Here is a 19,945-nt window from a genome sequence, read left to right as displayed (position 1 = left end):
TCTTTATAGCTGGCGACTGTTTTTGCCAAAATACCATCTACCTTCCAGTAACAACCTGACATCCCAAGGAGCTAACTGGCAGAATGTAATTGTATAATCAAGCTTAAAATCTGACTGAAAGCATATTGTCCAGGTGTCATTTCTGTCCAATAGTTGTGAAACATCTTGGGAGAAATATGTATCAAGTGAAGGCAAAATTGGAACAGCAGCTTGTCATGTACAACTTTCTGTAAAATAAGTACAGATTAAACCTGTTTTACGTGGTTTATGGCACAGGATGGTGTAAGCAGAGCTGGGCGCTCTGTTCCTGTCATCTGTAAAGGTACTTTCACATTCTTCTTGTTCAAAAGAAAGTAAGCTCTACACAAACCGATTTTTCTTACCAGAGAATGACGATAATTGTGGATATTTTCTCCCTGTTAGTGTGAAAAGAACCAGAAACTCCCATTGACTTCAACTAGAGATGTGGATTTAGAGCATACCAAAATTTGACAATAACTTCTTACTTGCTTTCCATAACATTTGTTTTCAGAAATTAAATCAGTGCTGACCTTAATGATGCGTTCTTACACCTAGAATTGGACTGAAAATGAGTAAGTCAGCATTGGCCTGAAAACAACAGAAAGCTCTGTTTGAAGTTTCACGACTATTCTTTGAGAGTGTATGGAAAAATTTTTTTTTCAACCAACTATCTACTTTCAGTGCATATACCCAATATCACTGGATAAATTGGCTAGTACCTTTCAATTGTAAGAAAAGCTTGTTTTAGTGACTCACTTCCCTCACTCCAGTTTTGATCACTACTTTTCCCCATAGAAAAACCGAGAAAACGGCGATTACCAACTATGCAAAATTGTCCCCGTCCTCAGAACCCTATTCACATTCTTGGTGTTTTGTTTAATAGTAAAACATTTGTCAATTTTTGACCAAGAAAAAATAGCTGCAGAGATTAAAATTATTTGGTTTTTTGATCCTTTCATCTCCTTTTGTCCTCTCCATACTATTTATAAAAAAAACTGTCAGTCTAGGGTGCTTCACTTCATGGTTCATGACACTATCTCTTACTGCCACCCTCTGATTTAGGCTGCTCTGAAAACCCGCTTTGGCTCAAAAATGTCACAAAATGAAATTAAATTGAAAAGTAGGGGAAGAGTCTCCCCAGTTTGCCTCTCCCTTTCTGTGGCCTCTGAGGTAATTGCCTTTAAATTTTCTACTCTTTGCTTATGCTTTTCCACTTCTCAGTTTTCAGGAAAAAGGCTGGGCTGAAACTTCTTAATGTTGACTTGTCAGTGCATAACTGATGATACAATGAAGATGTCCCTACGCACACCTTTTTTCTGCCAGTGCTACTTGCTTTTTCATTTCCAGTACAGCTGCAACACTAATTGCTAACTGTTGGGCTTTTTTAAATTAGCCAGTGCTATAAATTTAAGTAGTAATGACTAAAATCTGGAGCCAATTATATAACCAGTTTTGCATAAGGAAGAGGTAGACCATCACTCTTCAGATATAGCTAATGTATTCAGCATTGTCACCTCCTAACAAAAAAAGCTTTTGATTTTTCTACAGGAAAGCCAGATGGTTTCTATCTGTCCTTCATAGCAAATTTGACCTTTAAATTAGAAAACATCAGGGACCAGTGATTCATTGGCTCACAAAGAACCCAGCAGGCATTAAAGGACAGTGTCCTAATTGACTGAGCTGTGTTTCAGATGCCCATTGATTAAAGAAGGTGCTGCAAAGATGCTGCAACTGTTTTATTTACAGGCGAGGTTATTGTGAACATAGCAAACCAGCAAATACCTGGCATCCAGCAAGCAGTAGGTAACTGATGTTGGTGAAAGGAGTCCCATTCAGGTTTGATAGCACCTTTGGGTATACACAGAAAAGGCTAAAATCAAACCATTCAGGAGAGTGGAGTATTTTCTTTCTACAGGTTGTAACACTGAGACAGCCTCTGTGTCTCCCAAATGTATGCAAACATTGACTAGGTCTCATCCTCCTTAATAAGAATATGAGTACTGTAATTGTTTGGAACTAGCAAGAAGAGAGAGGAGGCATGTTTTGTTCCTTTTACATTAATCATACTAAGGTAAAATGATTTTTGTTCTACAGCCATAAAAGCTGAAGCAGAGATATGATGTGACTTGAGGTAAAAAAAGAATTTCAGAGCTAGCTTATTTGTAAACCTGAGCTAATGTTGCCAGTTTCTTCAGCTGGGTTGTAGTAAAACTCCCTGTGCTCTTTCCTTCTCTTCTGTCCTCCCCAGGAGTCACTCAATGGATAATTGAGGGTTGAGCTTACAAATTAGTGAAATGGAAAGGACTTCTATTTTGGTGCTTGACATGCCTTTTTAGGCAGTGGATATCTGTGTCTTTTCACCTGACTGAAAATACAAGTATTTGTTAAAAGGTGGAGCTAGGAAAGATTTCTGAGATTTATTAATGTCAAGAGGAAGTTTACTTTTACTGGAAAATTAAGCTCAGTTTTGCTAGTTACAGTCTGTTTGTTTCAGTATTTATATTTGCTTGCTGCTCTGGGGAGGTTTTTTATTTGTAAAAGTGTCACATTGACATGGTGCTTATTTTGCCTAGGCAGACGTTCATCTTTCTGTCCATTTGGGTAATGATGCTGCAGCTGCACACCCAGCTTTTCTGTTTCGAAGCTGTTAATTTTGCATGTATATTAATTCATTTCAAAATTAAAAAAAAAATGGAATAAACATCACAACATGAACCAAGTGTGAGAACACTCCTGTTGCTTTATATCACGCTGTCTATTTGATTATAAGTTTTTGACCAATATGTTGAAATTCTGAGCTGGAACAGTATCATCTTTGCATTTTGCAGCAGCTAAAACCCTGATTTTCATGGAAGTTCAATTTAGAGATGTTCACTAACATCTTTATTGCTTCTATTTTAAACAAATAAATAAAAAAAAATTAGAGAAACCTACACAGGCTTGTTTAGAAACTGCAGTTTGTTCAAATCAAAGCCTTGAAAACAAAAGCTTTTGTCAGGATAGTCTTTCAAATGAAATTGCTCATGCAAATAGAACATCTTAGGAGTTTGTACTGTGAGTTGTTTGGACTGCAAGCAACAGGGAAAGCAAGAAAGTCTTTTGCTGGAAAAGATGAAACATAGTAAGGGTTAAGCCAACCATTTTGCAGCCAAGTTATGCTACATGAATGTTGGATGCTGACTGTTGGTGACAATTATAAGTCAAAACAGTAAAAATAATCATGAAAACCCCACTAAATTTTGTTGGTTTTTTTTTTCTTTTTTGGCTATCAGTTGATTTTTATCTGACGTTTTGGTAGTAGTCAGGGTGCTTAGATCCAATGTATATCGTGACCCAACAAAAAAGGACACTGAAGTTTCTCTTAAATTTAAGCAGCTGACTTTGCGATGAGCAATACCATATTGGAGTGATAAAATTATGTACCTAGTAGTGACAGAAAACACAAGCAGTGCTGCTTATGTTGCTGGAAAAATAAATAGTAGAGCAGCCACCAGTCTTCAGAATGGCTGACTTGCAATTTGTCTGAAAACTGAACAGCATTGAGAAAGGGTTCTCATATGTACTTGTGATATGTTACCTCAAAATGTATTACTCCCTTCTTCAGTAATTACAAAAACCATAGCTACAAATGTTCATGAAGCATGGATTTGGATACTGCCCTGAAGTTTATAAAACTTCCTAACAATTTCTAAAAAGCTTGTCTTACCCTTGAGCCTTAAGTACCTAATCCATTTCAGGTAATGTTTTAGCAGTGAGATGTTTTTTAGTAAAAAAGAAAAATTCCTGACTTTAATACAATGTGGTTAAGGAGCAAAAAGTGTAAGTGAAGATCTTGGAACTCTGCAATGAAGTGCACTTACCTGCACTAGCGCTATTCCCAACTGGGTTTGTGTACGATCTCTCAATCCTAAGGCTGACAATACGAAATGCCAAAAGAGAGACGGGTAAACTTGGAGATTCATTCAAGTGAATGAAGACATAGGCCTACTATTATCTCAGACCTTTAACTGCAATTTTTAATATGATGATTAGGGCTTTCTTGAGTATTTCATCTCTTCTTTATTGCCATCCTGATTTTATACAGTACACAGCTCTGTGAGCGTGACTGGGAGTTTTCTGTGAAATTGGATTCATACAGCATGTTTGATATCATTTTCAAAATGATAGTCTTTTTAGTTCTCCTTGAAGACGCTTCAAGCAAAAATAAAGTGCAAGTTTACCAGCAGTTAACACTGCCCGTTATTCTGGTAGATGTTATGCTCTTTCCCTCTCAGTTAACTTCACAACTTCCCTTTTTCTAGTGAATTGTCATATCAAATATAACAATACATTAGGTTTACATGTTTTGAAATTTCATGTCTTTAAAACAGGTTTTTGGGGTTGGGGGTTTTTGGAGGGGGGGTGTTTTTGGTTTCGTTTTTTGTTGTTTTTTTTTTTGTGAGTGTGTGAAATAGCAGTGTTTATCATGAAATAGTTTAATTTCTACTTCAGTCTTATCTCTCATGATGTTCTACTTCCCTATATTAACACTTGCGGTACAGGAGTTACTTTTCTTACCCCAGAACTTAACATGTGGGATTCTAGTTAGTATTTGCTCTGATCAGGCTGTGTCATCATAGGATCCTGGGTTTGGGGTTTTTTGCATTAGATGGATGAAGTGACCACTTGATTTTGGGTTGAGGTGTTTTGTTTGGTTTTGGCAGGTAGAGGAAGAGAGAAAGTTAATTCTAATTTTGACTGGGATCTCGCAGGGTGATTGTGTTTTGGGGTTTTGGTGGTTTTGTTTCTTTTAGCAAAAGTATAGTCAAAACTGATGTCCGTTTTTGTTATTTCACACCTCCCTCCCATATCTTAGTACCTTAATCCTTATGTTTAAACTATTCTAGAAAGCATAATAATATATCTGCAAACTGTAATCTGGTTATAAATAAAATATGTAAATGCAACTTTAGACCATATTAAAAATAAGTGCTGTGTAAGTTCATCTTTGCATTAAAAAAGGAGGATCTTTTTATTTAACAGTTTCATCTGAAACCTCTCCAGATACTGAGAAGTTCATTGCATGGGGCAGCAGTAATGGAATGTGTGAAGACCTCTGATACTTATCAGTTACAGAAAACAAAACAAAAAAATCTCCACAAACAAAACACTACATCTTATTCTATTGGTTTTGCACGCTGTGCTGGAAGGTGAGGGAAGCTACTAACTATCCAGTGCCTCCTCTTGTGCTTTTTTCTTGGGTTTGTTTCAACTGTGGTTGATAAACCTGTAATTTTGGATGGAATAAGCACAGTGCGAAGTAGTATTTCCTGGTGGTTTTACTGTAAAATATATTCTTTTACTTTTTTGCCTTCTTACCTTGCTAAATTCCATCCTCCGTGTGATTCTGCAGCAAGCGATGATCAGCTTTTTTTCTGTTCTCACCATCAGTTCAGTTCCAAGTAATTTATACTTAAATGCTTCTCCCCTCACCCCCACCTCCCCATATTTTCTTCTGAACTGTCCCTCATGATTTATGGCCTCTTCCCCTTTTAATTTTTATTTTCTTTGTCTTTTGAAAAAGAAAAGCTCTATCAAGGTAACTAACAGTAGCTTTCTTACAGGATGCTTCAGTTTTAACTGAAGTATAATAAAATTTCTAGTCAGGCACATTTATACAACTGTGCAATCCTATTTTATGCTTTAACACTAAACCACCCACTGTGCAGGGGGATAGGAAATGGACAACGTGAAACCTTCAAGATGATGTCAGTACCTTCACGGACTCTCTAGTTCTTTATCCAGTCTTTTTATCCTTAAACACTGAAATCCTGCTGTTGAGTTCTGATGTTTAAAATCAATATGTGTATACAGTGTGGAGCTTAAAACTTTCCTCTCTGGAAACAAAGCAAAAGTTTAACCAGATTCAGCAAGTATGTTTGTTTTCTATTTGACAAATACTAATGACTAAACTAAAACAATTCACTTAATTTAAATGCCAAAGTCAGAACTCTGAATAATTCAGGTGAGATATTTTTGATGCCTTCATGGTGACCATTCTTAATTGTGTAGAATGAGACAATGGTGTAACTCATCAGAATTTGACCTGCCAATTCACTTTTTCTTTTTTTTTTTTTTTTGATACCATGCAAAAATCTCTGCCTAGTTGCACCTCCTCTGTGAGAAATTGTTGGCTTTTAGAGTACATGGTTTACTTTGGAACTCACAGGTTTCAAATAAGAATTACTACTGGTTTTGTTGTAAGAACTATAAGTCAATGTATATTAATCTTGTTGCTGCTGTTGCAGCTCAAGAGGTAATTTGTCATCTTGCTGTGTTTCTTCTCAGGCTGCAGTCAGTTTTAATTGCAGTACTGAAAAACTTTCATGCAAAGATCTAGTACTCGGCAGCATTTGATCCTGCTGTTAACTGCAAACTGCTTTTAAGATCTAGCTGTGGGTAAACCGTGGAAAGCCACATGTATCAGTGTGCCAGTCTGTTCCTGGGGAAGGTGGGAAGCAGGTTTAAATAGTCATTAATTCATAGAATGAGGCTGCATCTTAATATCGCTAACTGCAAGACTTTCTGAGAAGTACTTCTATGAACAAAGCAGAAGATCACTGAAGTGCTTGGTTACTAGAGTTGTGTAAAAGCATGTTACAGAATTATTTTTTTTTTTTGAAACTGCAGTTAGCAATTTTGCTGAATTCTCATTACATCGCCTTTTCTGTGAGCGTGAAAATAGATCTGATAGAAGTCTGTGCTCTAATTTGGGCAAGTATTTAAGCTTGTGTGTAATTGCAAGCATGTGAATAGTCCATTAAATTCAGTTGGATTCTACTGTGTGCTTCGTTGGCTGTCAAACTTCTAATATGTCTGCAGGAGATAATAAACTTCCTTCTCATCATGTTTGTTATGAAGATAAAAGTAGTAAAATACTAGCCTGAAATATCTTCTAAATCTCTCCTTGCTACTTGCTTCCTTGAGAGTTTGAACTTTTTTGGCTTAATGTATTCTTTCATATTGATCAATCTTCTATTTGAGGGGAAGTTGAGGAAAAAGTCTATTTATGATTACTTCAAACATATCAGCAACAGAGTTATAACAGTATTTTGAGTAAAGCAGCGTTATCTTTCCATACTTGGCAGGCTAACATGCTTTTTATTGTAGAGCTGGAAGGGTGCTGTTCTGGAATACGTTGCCTTTGAAAAGAATGCAGAGTAATACTAAACTGAAATCTCAGTATTTTGCTATCATAAAGAGGGTGGTTGTATATGCAGTATCCTTGGTGCATAGAAAGAATACAGAGTGGGAAGAGAAGGTAGTGTCATCTCACAAATGTGACCTTATTAAGAACGTTGTTGAAATAATTTGGCTCGCATTTTTGTCAGTGCTTAAAAAAAGTGAATGCATGGAAAAAGTTCAGGAAAGACTTGATTCTGTCTTAACAGTCAGTCTCCTTAGTCATATCCAGGAGAAGGTTAAGAAGCAACTTAAATAATTTGATATTTTCCTACATGAGATAGATTTCTGATGGACAGTTCTTTAATGTAAAAAGTTTTAATGAGCTCAACTGTTTGAGATGGAAATCGGACAAATTCAGATAGGAAATAAGTCACAATTGTTAAATGGGGCAATTAATCTTTGAAACAATTTACCTAGGACGTGAAGCATTCTATCTCAGTATAAAGACTCTGTAAAAGAGATTCTTCTCTCTCAATCTTAGAGATAAACTAGAAGTTACATATTTGATGCAAAAATTGTTTTATACCATTTTACCTAGCTCATTATGCAGGAGACTGAAGTTAGAGGAACACAATGGTCTCCACAAGAGCTTGCATCATTTGAAATTTATGAGAATAAAGCACGTGATTAGATGGCAGCAATTAATTTTCTGCAAGTGATGTGAATTTGCTGGGCAATTTTCATATTGTTATCAGCACTACTTTGCAAGGTGACTAGTACTTTTAAACTTGGGGGATAGGGTTGATTAGAGAACACGAGGATCTAGGCTTATTGAAAGAGCTTTAAACTAGATTTGAAGGGAAAAAGGGATAAAACCAGGCTCCCTAGAGGTAAGCCTGGGACAGCATGCCAATGTTTGAGGGATGGCATGCTCATGAGGCCGTTCAGTCTGCCATCTCAGTGGAGGTGGGGGATGGAGATCCATGCGGCAGCAAAGCCACAAGGGTTATTGATGTGTTAGAAACCATGGAAGAACCTGAGAATGGTCACGTAGGAATTAAGGCTTCTTCTCTCAAAAAGGTGGCAGGATCAATAGCCCAACTGAAGTGCATCTACACCAATGCACACAGCATGGGCCACAAACAGGAGGAGGTGGAAGCCATTGTGCAGCAGGAAAACTATGATACAGTTGCCATCGTGGAAACACGGTGGGATGACTTGCACAACTGGAGTGCTGCAATTTATGGCTATAAACTCTTCAGAAGGAGCAGGCAAGGAAGGAGAGGCAGTGGGGTAGCCCTGTATGTTAGGGAGTATTTTGATTATCTAGAGCTTAATGATGGTGATGATAGGGTTGAGTGTTTATGGGTAAGAATCAGGGGGAATGCCAACAAGCTAGATACAATGGTGGGAGTCTGTTATAGACCACCCAACCAGGATGAAGAGGGAGAAAAATTGTTCTATAAGCAGTTGGGAGAAGTCTCACAATCACTAGACCTTGTTCTCACGGGGGACTTCAACATACCAGATATCTGCTGGAAATACAACACAGCGGAGAGGAAACAGTCCAGGAGGTTCCTGGAGTGTGTGGAAGAACTTCCTGACACAGCTGGTGAGTGAGCCAACTAGGGAAGGTACCCTGCTGGACCTGTTGTTTGAGAACAGAGAAGGACTTGTGGGTGATGGGATGGCTGGGGGCTGTCTTGAGCATAGCAGTCACAAAATGATAGAGTTTTTGCTTCTTGGAGAAGTAAGGAGGGGTGTCAGCTGAACTGCTACCTTGGACTTCTGGAGGGCAGAGTTTGGCCTGTTTAGGAGCCTGGTTGACAGAGTCGCTTGGGAGGCAGTCCTGAAGGGCAAAGGAGTCCAGGAAGGCTGGACATTCCTCAAGAAGGAAATCTTAAAGGTGCAGGAGCAGGCCATCCCCATCTGCCAAAAGATCAGCTGGTGGGGAAGAAGACCAGCCTGGCTGAACAGAGAGCTTTGGCTGGAAATTAGCGGGGGGGGGAAGAGTTCGGAGACCTTTGGAAGAAGAGGCAGGCAACTCAGGAGGACTACAAGGACATCATGAGGTTATGCAGGGAGAGAATTAGAAAGACCAAAGCCCAACTAGAACTTAATCTGGCTACTGCTGTAAAAGACAATAAAAAATTTTTCTATAAATACATTAGCAACAGAAGGAGGGTTAAGGAGAATCTCCATCCTTTATTGGATGTGGAGGGAAACATGGTGACAAAGGATGAGGAAAAAGCTGAGGTACTTAACGCCACCTTTGCCTCAATATTTAGTGGTAAGACCAGTTGTTCTCTGGGTACCCAACCCCCTGAGCTGGAAGACAGGAACAGGGAGCAGAATGAAGCCCCCGTAATCCAAGGGGAAATGGTTAGTGACCTGCTACAGCACTTAGACACACACAAGTCTATGGGGCCAGATGGGATCCACGCAAGGGTATTGAGGAAGCTGGCAGAAGTGCTCACCAAGCCACTTTCAATCATTTATCAGAAGTCCTGGCTAACTGGGGAGGTCCCAGTTGACTGGAGGTTAGCAAGTGTGACACCCATTTACAAGAACAGCTGGAAGGAGGATGAGGAAACTACAGGCCTGTCAGTCTGACCTCAGTGCTGGGTAAGGTTATGGAACAGATCATCTTGAGTGTCACCACATGAAACATACAGGACAACCAGGCAATCAGGGCCAGTCAGCATGGGTTTATGAAAGGCAGGTCCTGCTTGAATAACCTGGTATCTTTCTATGACAAGGTGAATCGCTTAGTGGTTGAGGGAAAGGCTGTGGATGTTGTCTACCTAGACTTTAGTAATGCCTTTGACACTGTTTCCAGCATTCTCCTGGAGAAACTGGCTACTTGTGGCTTGGGCACAAAGCAAACTTTGTGGCTGGAGCAAAGGAGGCTGTGGGGAGACCTTATTGCTCTCTACAGCTACCTGAAAGGAGGTTTTGGGCCTCGGTCTCTTCTCCCAAGTAAGAAGCGATAGGATAAGAGGAAATGGCCTCAGGTTGTGCCAGGGGAGGTTTAGATTTGATATTAGGAAAAATTTCTTCACCAGGAGAGTTGTCAAGCACTGGAACAGGCTGCCCAGGGAAGTGGTTGAGTTGCCATCCCTGGAGGTATTTAAAAGATGTGTAGATGTGGCACTTAGGGCATGGTTTAATGGTGGACTTGCCTGTGTTAGGTTGACGGTTGGACTTGATCTTAAAAGTCTCTTCCAACCTAAACGATTCTATGAATCTGTCTTTGACTCTTAATTCTGAGAGATCATGGACTTGCTAGGAGGTATTCAACAGCACAAATGGTTTTCCAAATTCAACACCTCAAGGGCTTTTTAATGCAAAAAGTAGAATAGACTGTTGCAGTTGGAGGGTACCTGCAATGATCATCTAGTCAACTGCCTGACTAATTCAGGGCTAACTAAGTTAAAGCATGTTGTTAAGGGCATTGTCCAAATGCCTCTTAAACACTGACAGGCTTGGGGCACTGACAGCCTCTCTAAGCACCCTGTTCCAGTCTTGACCACCCTCTCGGTAAAGAAATGCTTCCTAATATGCAGTCTGAACTTCCCCTGGTGCACCTTTGGACCAGTGTGATGATTTCCTCCCCCGCCCCCAAAAGAATCTGAACACTTGCCATTCCTATATGCAGACTTTGCTGCACAGCCAGCACTTCAGAAAACTCAAAGTGATGTTTTGGCATCTGTAGCACTTCCTCAGGTCCATGCATCAGAATATTTGAACTCATCCAAAATGCTTGTTTATGCATCTGCCTCTCATAAATGTTTTGAGGGATAAGGCACGTCTGCAAAACTTACTTGGCTCCTCTAAAGCAAAATCTTTTTCTATTTTTTTTTTTATTTATTTTTATTCCAGAAAGATCTGTTTAAGCTCTTGCCAGTTCTATGCACAGAAGTTTTTTGAGTATTACCAAAGGAATATCTGTCGTGACGAGGCTTGTAAGATGTTGCCATCTGGAGCAGTCCTGAACAATTGCCATGGAATTAGTTGGAATTCACAGAAAGGCATCCACTGCACCTTTGTAAATATTCATGGGTCAAGGCTTTGCCAAGGCTGAAATAGAAAAGTATAGATGTTGCTGTATTCTTAATTAATAGTGCATTCCCCTTTTAATTCATGTATAAATTGCAAAATGTGTTATTGGTACAATAATAAAAATATGTTGTCGTCAAAAGGAAAAACAATGTAAGGGGTAGGTAGCAGTGTCGCCAGCTAACTGTTTATGGATGGTGAATATAATAAAAGTTAATGAAATTCTCACCTGCCATATAAAGGTCAGTTTTGACGTGGTTGATTTGCCCACCCCTTCCTCTGATTATGTATTCTTTACTTAATAGTCTTACAGTTTCTGAAAGCCAGTGTTACCTGAAAATAAGTTTAGAATAAGGAATTGTTACATACTTTCAAGAACGTTTAGGATCGTCCAGACTTTTCCAACTTTGTATTTAATATGCAAAGTTGTGTGGGTTTTTTTCTCAAGTGACATTTAATTCTTTTTTAGTGAACTTAGAGTGTTTTCTCTTTTTCTCAGAGCATTTTAGTTCTGTTTAAACTCTTATGTCCAGGTACTTCTCTTGACTCTCTGGCCTCAAGCTTTGAAATTACTAGTTGGAAGGATAAGGTGCAGGTGGATGTTTCTAGCTTATTTAAATACCTGTTTTTATGAAGCAGTGAAAAATGGGTGTTTTACATAACATTGTAAATTTCCAGTAATCTGCTGTCATTTAGAAGTGAAAGAGTGATTCTTTACTAAACTTTCATAACTGAAGTCGTCGTCTGCTACTGTATACTTCAGATAGAATAGTGCATGTGTTAACTGTTGAATTAATTTTTGTCATCTCTGCCTCCATTCCAGGTGCAGGACAAGTTTCGTTTGGACCTGTCTGATGAAGAAGCTGTCCATTATATGCAGAGTCTAATTGATGAAAGTGTCCATGCCCTCTTTGCAGCTGTGGTGGAGCAGATACACAAGTTTGCACAGGTGAGATATCTTCTCAGTTGGTGGTCTCTGTGAAAGCTCAGTAAGGTGAGAGGTTGCGAGTGGTAAGTTCAACACTTAACTTCATTGTTTATGATCTTTTTAGTTCATTTTCCAACAAGTTAAAAGTGTGTTCTTGCTGCCAGGACTGGAGAGCAAGTCATTGGTGGTTCTAGAAAATTTTTTAAAGCACCTTAGCAGACATGCTAAGTGGGATGTAACTGGTTGTATTACTAAGGGTACGAACTGCAAATTGGAAAGCTGGAGTTCTGAGGGAAGGATCCACAACTTCCTTAGCTTTCATTCCCAAAGTAAATGAGTGAAGATAACTTCCTTTCTTTCATACCTTTGCTAGACTTCCTTGAGTGTGCATTCCAGCTAGTCATTTTGATCATTGACAGACGTAGCAGCTTGCGCAGAAGGGGCCAGGAACTCTGCTCGTAACAGCATCCACATCTTCTGCAATGTTGATACCGTACCATAGAACATGGTCCCTAGCAGCTACGTGGACAGCTATCCCCTATGTCAGAGGCGTCGGCACAGAAGGAGATCCTGAGGGATAATGCAGTTTTTCAGATTTGGGGCTGTAGGGGGTGGCTGAGACCTTTCGCTGGGGCAGTGGGAATTGGGCTCCTTGCTTGCAGGAGGTGTGCGGTGGTGGAATGTCTATATCACCAAGTAAAGGAGCTGTGGGAGGAGGTCAGCGAACGGCACAGTATCAGGGCTGACAAGAAAGAGATTGACCAGAACTTCACAGAGACCTTGAGATAGAAGAGCCTGAACCTCCAGCTGCACTGAAGGAGGAGCAAGAATACATTGTGCTCATCGAGTTAGGAAATGGAGACTCCTGGGATGGTGATGGCTGGAACCTTGAGACTTCTGGCATTAGGAGGGATGGCTTCTGCTCTATATGCAGATCTGCAGAATAGATTCAAGGTGATTGGGGGTAGTCAGCATGGATTTAGAAAAGGGAAATCATGCCTGACCAGCCTGATGGCCACTTAAGATAAAAAGCATAGCTCAGTGAACTGGGTGAGAGCTTTAGGTGTTCTTTGTCTTGATTTTTCACAAGGCTTTTACACTGTCTTCCATAATATCGTCATAAACAAACTGGAGCAATACAGACTAGAGAACTGGACAGTGATGTGGATTGGAAACTGGTCAGTGTGCTGGGATTAGAAGGTTGTGATCAGTGGCATGAACTCCATCTGGAGGTCATTCACTAGTGGTGTACTCCAAGGGTTGATACTGAGGCCAAAATTGTTTAACATCTTTATTAATGACCTGGATGATGGTTTGAAGTGCACCCTCAGCAAGTTTGCAGACAATGCAAATCCACAAGGAGTAGCTGATACACCAGAAGTGTGTGCTGCCGTTCACAGGGACCTTGACAGGCTGGAGAAATGACTGCACAGGAACCTCTTGAAGTTCACCAAAGGGGAGTGCCGAGTACTGCATCTGGTGTGGAATAACCCCATGGGCAAGCGGGGTTAGGTGATAAGGTGCGAAGCAGCTTTTCAGAGAAAGCCCGGAAGGTTCTGGTGGACGCGTTGCACATGATGCTGACCACTAGTAGTGGTCAATGGCTCAATGTCTGGATGGAGATTAGTGACAAGTGGTGTCCCTCAGGGGTCCATATTGGGACCAGTACTGTTCAATATCGTCATCAGTGACATAGCGGGATCGAGTGCACCCTCAGAAAGTTTGTAGATGACAGCAAGCTGAGTTGATAAGCCTGAGGGATGGGATGCCATCCAGAGGGACCTGGACAAGCTTGAGAAGTGGGCCCATGTGAACTTCATGAGGTTGAACAAGGCCAAGTGCAAGGTCCTGCACCTGGGTCTGGGAAACTCCTGGTATCAGTACAGGCTGGGGGATGAAGGGATTGAGAGCAGCCCTGTGGAGAAGGACTTGGGGGTACTGGTGGACGTGAAGCTGGATGTGAGCTGACAGTGTGTGCTCGCAACCCTGAAAGCCAACCATATCCTGGTCTGCATCAAAAGAAGCATGACCAGCAGGTCAAGGGAGGGGATTCTGCCCCTCCACTCTGGTGAGACCCCACCTGCAGTATTGCGTCCAGCTCTGGAGTTCCCAGTACAGGAAAGACATAGACCTGTTGGAGTGAGTCCAGAGGGAGGCCACAAAAATGATCAGAGGGATGGAACACCTCTCCTATGGGGACAGGCTGAGAGAGTCAGAGTTGTTCAGCCTGGAGAAGAGAAGGCTCTGGGGAGACCTGATTGTGGCCTTTCAGCACTTAAAGGGGGCTTATAAGAAAGATGGGGACAGAGTTTTTAGTAGGGCCTGTAGCAATAGGACAAGGGGTAATGGTTTTAAACTAAAAGGGGGTAGATTCAGAGTAGATAAAAGGAAGAAATTTTTTACGATGAGGGTAGTGAAACACTGGAACAAGTTTGCCCAGAGAGGTGGTAGATGGCCCATCCCTGGAAACTTTTCAGGTCAGCTTGAATGGGGCTCTGAGCAACCTCATCTAGTTGAAGATGTCCCTGCTTACTGATGATCCCCTGCAGCGGGGTTGAACTAGATGACCTATAAAGGTCCCTTCCAACCCAAACTATTCTATGATTCTGTGCAGCAACATGATCTCATGGTGAAAAAGGGCCACCAGAGTGTTCCTGGTAGGTGGAGGGATGTGATCCTTCCTTTCTACCCAGTGCTACATGAGATACACCAAAAGGTGCTGTGCCCCTTTTGGGCTCCCCAATACAGGAGACATGGACATACTGGAGCGAGTCCAGCAAAGGGCCATGGAGATGATTAAGCACTTGGAGCATCTGTCATACGAGGAGAGGCTGAGAGAGCTGGGACTGTTCAGCCTGGAGAAAAGAAGGCTCAGGGGGATCTTATCAATGTCTATAAATACCTGATGGAAGGGAGTAAAGAAGATGGAGTCAGACTCTTTTTCAGTGGTGCCCAGTGACAGGACAAGAGACAATGGGCACAAACTGAAAGACAGAAAACTTCATCTAAACATAAAGAACTTTTTTTTTTACTGTGAGGGTAATCAAACGCTGGGACAGGTTTGCCAGAGGGGTGGCGGAGTCTCTGTCTGTGGAGATACTTAAAATCCAACAGCACAATGTCCCGAGCAGCCTATTGTGTTTGATCCTGCTTGAGCAGGGGGTTCGGACTAAATGATCTCTGGAGGTTCCATGCACCCTCACACACTATCTGATTCTTGCTAATGGTCTGGGGTGACAATAAATTATTGTCTTTACTGTTTTTATTATTAAAATTTACCCTTGCTCTAGTATGGAGAATGAAATGTTTAACCACACTTATGTGTGCTGTCTTACTACAAGCCACAGTAAGACAATAAAATGTTTAATTCTCATGTTGAATAAAACTGTGTTCACAAAAGCATTTCTTCTTTGAATTTACAATGGTTTTTCCCTAAAATCATCTGACATATTTAGTTTGTGTTTATCAGGGATTTAAGATATTACATTGTTTGCCTTAAGTATTAGACTCATGACAAGAAACGGAATTGAGAGGAAAAATGAAACCAGTCTGAAAAGCCAGTCTTTATCTCAGGTTTTTTTATTGATTCTTTCTTCAAAAGACTGATCAAATTCTGATATGAACCAAGGAAAAGTATTTTTATGGCTATGGATTTTGCTAAAGGTGTTCCAAGTAATATGTTGTTTCCTGCAAACTTTATTTTTATTTTGAAGAACTGCACTATAGTGCAGGGTAAGAAGCAAAAATGTCATTTCCATCTGCATATATATTTAATAAAGGTGATCTTTTACATGATGTGAAAAAAAAGGAATGTAATTATGTGAAAATGTTGCAAAATTTGCTGTCATTCATTATGGATTGCTTTGATCATAGGATGGAGGACCATAATTTCATAAGACAAAGTGAAAAATGCCTAGTATCTACCTTGGGGTTCAAAAACAAAAAAAACCAACCCAGCCTTTACAAATATTCAAGATTAAAACTTTAAGTGCTTCCAATATGTGTGTAGACCTTGCTTTTAATCCCATACTGACAGTCACTTTTTTTAAGACATGTCTTTTTACTTCATTGGTTTTAGGTGACTGCCAGACTCTCCCAGATAATTGTTATTGCATTTGTGAAGCTGTATTAGTAAGTCAGAGTTTACAGGTTTGATTTAGGTGACCTTTCTTTTTCCATTCAGACTTGTTCTTGCTTGACCTTTCTTCAGCACTTAAAACTGCTTTTAAAATCACAGGACAGATTTGTTCAGAATATTTAAAAGTACCCAAGAATTTGAACCCCAGGCTTCTAGCTGCCAGGAATGGTGTTCTAAGCAAGAGGCTGATACATACAGCAGCAGGCACCAGTTGCATCTTCCCTTCACATTTTGGGGAGTTAAAAAGCAAGCCCACAGTGTGTATTGCACTTTGGATGCCAAATAAGCAGATATGACAGCCACTAATGCAGGCTTGATCCAGTTGTCTCATTTGGGGGTTTTTACCTCTCCAGCTGGCTGATGCTGAGTTCCAGCATGGAGACTTTTGGGCTGCTTTTCCTGAGGCCCTGAATTCTCCTCGTGCACTGCTGCGGAGTTTGCTACCTATATGCCTTTAGCTTTCCTTTCTACTTTTGGGATCAGGTGCCTAAAATGAAAACAATAGTGTGTTGCTCTGTAAGTGCTTAAGGCATCTCTTGGCTCCATGTGATGTCGGATTCTTCTGCTAGTTTTGGAGTTCAGATTATTGCCTTCATTTATGTTCTGTAAACAATTACACATGCAGGCTTCCCCCTGCAAGAATACTGGATGTTTATAAGAGTGAGAAGGATACAAAAAGAATAGTCACAGATTAATCAGCGGTTGACAAGTCTTAAGAATCTGAGCTCTATGTATGTATTTTTTTAAAAAACTTACCAGAAAAATCCATCAGAATAAAATGTAATTAATGTCTATTTATATTACAAGTGAAATAGGACACTTTTTAGTGATATTTAGTACTTCATTAGCCAAAATCATGATCTTTCCCTTTTGTCTGAGGTGGTCTTAAGAATTTGCTGCTGGAGTCTTCACAGAGTCTGTAAATCATTGAACAAATGAACAATTAATGCATCATTGAATTTGCTGTAAAGGGGTCATCTTACACAATGGCCAATTGAAGCTTGCAATTTGTTCATGTGTAATGCTGCAATGAATTGCCAATGGCCTTGCTCTTAATAGTAATGTAAGTTGTCAAAAAAAAAAAAAACCCAGAAAAAAACAACCCACACTATACAGGTATTATGACACAAGCATAAACAGCAGATTTTGGCCTAATGCTGCCACACAATTTTTCCTTTGAAATGCCCTTCAACATGTTTTTTTGTTTATCGATAGATATTTATTCTCTTACTGCCTTCAAAATAGGTCTACAAGCAATGTGTGTTGTCTACTGCAACACTTAAGAGCTTTTTAATAAGGTTGTTTATTATAGTAACTGTTGTGTATCACCATTCTATATGTCACTCTGTAGTAAGTAAAGCTCTTGGATAAAGCAGTCTAGATATTTTGGTATTGGCTTAGTATTGTTATTTTGTAACAGTATTGTAAACTGAGTTCAGTTTAAAGCTGTGTTATGAAGCTTTTAGTTTAGTTTCTAATGTATCTCTAATCTATTATCTTACCAGATATTTTACAGATCTTTTTATGTAGTACTTGTCTCCTTCTTAATGGTTATCAAAAAACTGTTGTCTCAAAAGTAAATAAATTTAACATTTAGAATAAGTTAATGGAGTTGTACAATAGTGCTCAAGAGGAGAAAAAGTGCATACTAATTTTAGTTGATACTAATGAAGACTGGATAGCCATTTCTCCCTGGAGAGTCATTTTCATTTTAACAGCATTATTTATTTCTGTAGAGGAAGGAAACAATCTCCAGTTGAAGTGACTAATTTCACATTTTATTTCCCTTGTAAATTTACAAGTTAAGTCAGTTACATTCAGGGCTCGTGCTAAGCAGTGATTAAAAAAGTAAAAGCTTGGGAGATGATGGGTGTCCCACCTAAAATGTAGGTGTCCAATTTGGGGTTGTACTAATGCTTGGCTGCTGTCTGCTTAGGAGCAGACTCAGTTTAAGCTGTAAATATTACCTGGCTTTAGAATATCTCCAAGCTGTGGTCCCAGTGCTGTTGCATTCTGGAATGCAGCTGTGGTTCCTTTCCTTCAGGACAGGGCTTCTGTTTTCCTTCTCTTGGATGCCAAAATAAAATAGGGAACGTCTGCCAGCAGGATTGTGTAGATTGGATGAAACTGTTTGTGAAGAGGCAGATAGAGTTGGTTTCCATGTTGTTTGCTCTCCTGAAGGGTTGTGAAAATCGCATGCCCTTAGGCATTTCACCATGTTTTTAAACACAGAGTTCAATTTATGGATAACTTCTGTTTCTGAGAGTAAGCCAAGTTGAATAAATGCTGTTCTATCTGTTTTTTGTTTTCTTTTAGTATTGGAGAAAATAAGCCTTTTGCCTACCTGTGGTGGAAACAAGCAAATGCTCAAGAAAGAGACTTTCTCAAGCCCTTGTGGACTTCACCAAACAGTTTTGGAAGGCAAAAGCTGCAGTTTTGGTAGCATGGAGAATTGAGAGCTCAGGAGGTAGAGAGGCTTTTTTGAGTCTCTGTTCATTGAAGGTTTAAAAACAACCATTTTTTACAGAAAAATGGTTGTTTATATCATCCTTGGGGCTCAGATGCTATGGCATTTCTTTCCACTGAAAACATTTGAGCCTCAAAAGTTGAAGTAAGCAACTTCCTCTCAAGCCAAAGATAACTGGAAGAGGCTGCATTTGATGGTAAATTCTTGTACCTGTTAATATATTTTCTTATTTAAAAATAGAAATTATTGCTGTACTGAACAAGAGTATGTACAAAGTTAGAACATTGAGGTTACAGTTCCTCAGTGCGGAAAAAACACAAAACTACGGCAATCTCCTCTCTTCCCTTCCCACCAGCTTTGTTCCGTGAGTAAGTTTTAATGTAATGCGTATGATCCTTTATTTCCCACCTTGGGCAATGTTATCAGTTAGAAAGGACAATCATTTCTTCCCTGCTTACAAAAATGTTTTTAAGTGCTGATAAGTTAGCCAGCTGTAGGCAGCCAATTAAATCATCACTAACAGGCTCAGCAACCAGAATGCACAGTGAGCGGTTCAGTATTTCACACCTTAACTCTGAATGTTTTCTGTACAGTGATTATATATTCTTGACTCTAATAAAGTCTTTGTTGTTGCAGTCTTGAGGTGTTCTGTTTTGTCTTTTTAATCTTACCTGCTGAGACATGGCATACTAGAGGATTATGTTCATAACTCTTGGCTTTTTGCAAGGATTTTCACTTCTCATTTCGCTTGATGCAGGAATAAGGCCACTCATAAAATGACTTTTGTGCCACATGTTGAGTTCATAATGAATCTGGTTTGAATGATCAACAATGTAATTAGCTCTTCATAAACGTGTGGATCTCTTCAAAGAGTGCTCTTACACTCCTGTATTATTTTTTTTAATAAGAATTCAAGTGAGGAAGAAATCCCTCCCAATTACAAAGATAAGAAGGACTGATTTGAATCTGAATCTGACTGATATTTGTGAGTCAGTCTTGCTTTGTGCTGCTTTTGCTAGCAAACACCAGAAGAGCTTTGATGGAGGAAAATCTACTAGGGCTGTGATGGGCCCTTAGTTATTTTAGCATATTACCCAAATTTGCCAGTTAACCACAACATTGGTTCAGCCCCTCTTTTCCCCTGTATCTGCGACTTAGAGGAACTATG

General features: G+C 39.8%; 1 protein-coding gene across 4 annotated transcripts in view; it reads left to right on the top strand.

The window, feature by feature from the left end:
* PIK3C3 (phosphatidylinositol 3-kinase catalytic subunit type 3) overlaps positions 1-19,412 on the top strand; it is an 81,244-nt gene extending 61,832 nt beyond the window's left edge. For all 4 annotated transcript variants that reach the window (XM_075021293.1, XM_075021295.1, XM_075021294.1 and 1 more), the window contains 2 exons: positions 12,068-12,193; positions 18,627-19,412. In XM_075021293.1, the coding sequence (XP_074877394.1) occupies positions 12,068-12,193; positions 18,627-18,641 (141 nt within the window). In that variant the 3' untranslated portion in view covers positions 18,642-19,412. The remainder of the gene's footprint in view (positions 1-12,067; positions 12,194-18,626) is intronic.
* Positions 19,413-19,945: the final 533 nt, after the last annotated feature.

The sequence above is a fragment of the Buteo buteo genome, chromosome Z (genome assembly GCF_964188355.1).
Source record: "Buteo buteo chromosome Z, bButBut1.hap1.1, whole genome shotgun sequence".
Classification (NCBI taxonomy): domain Eukaryota; kingdom Metazoa; phylum Chordata; class Aves; order Accipitriformes; family Accipitridae; genus Buteo; species Buteo buteo.
This window is presented reverse-complemented; position numbering and strand designations above follow the sequence as displayed.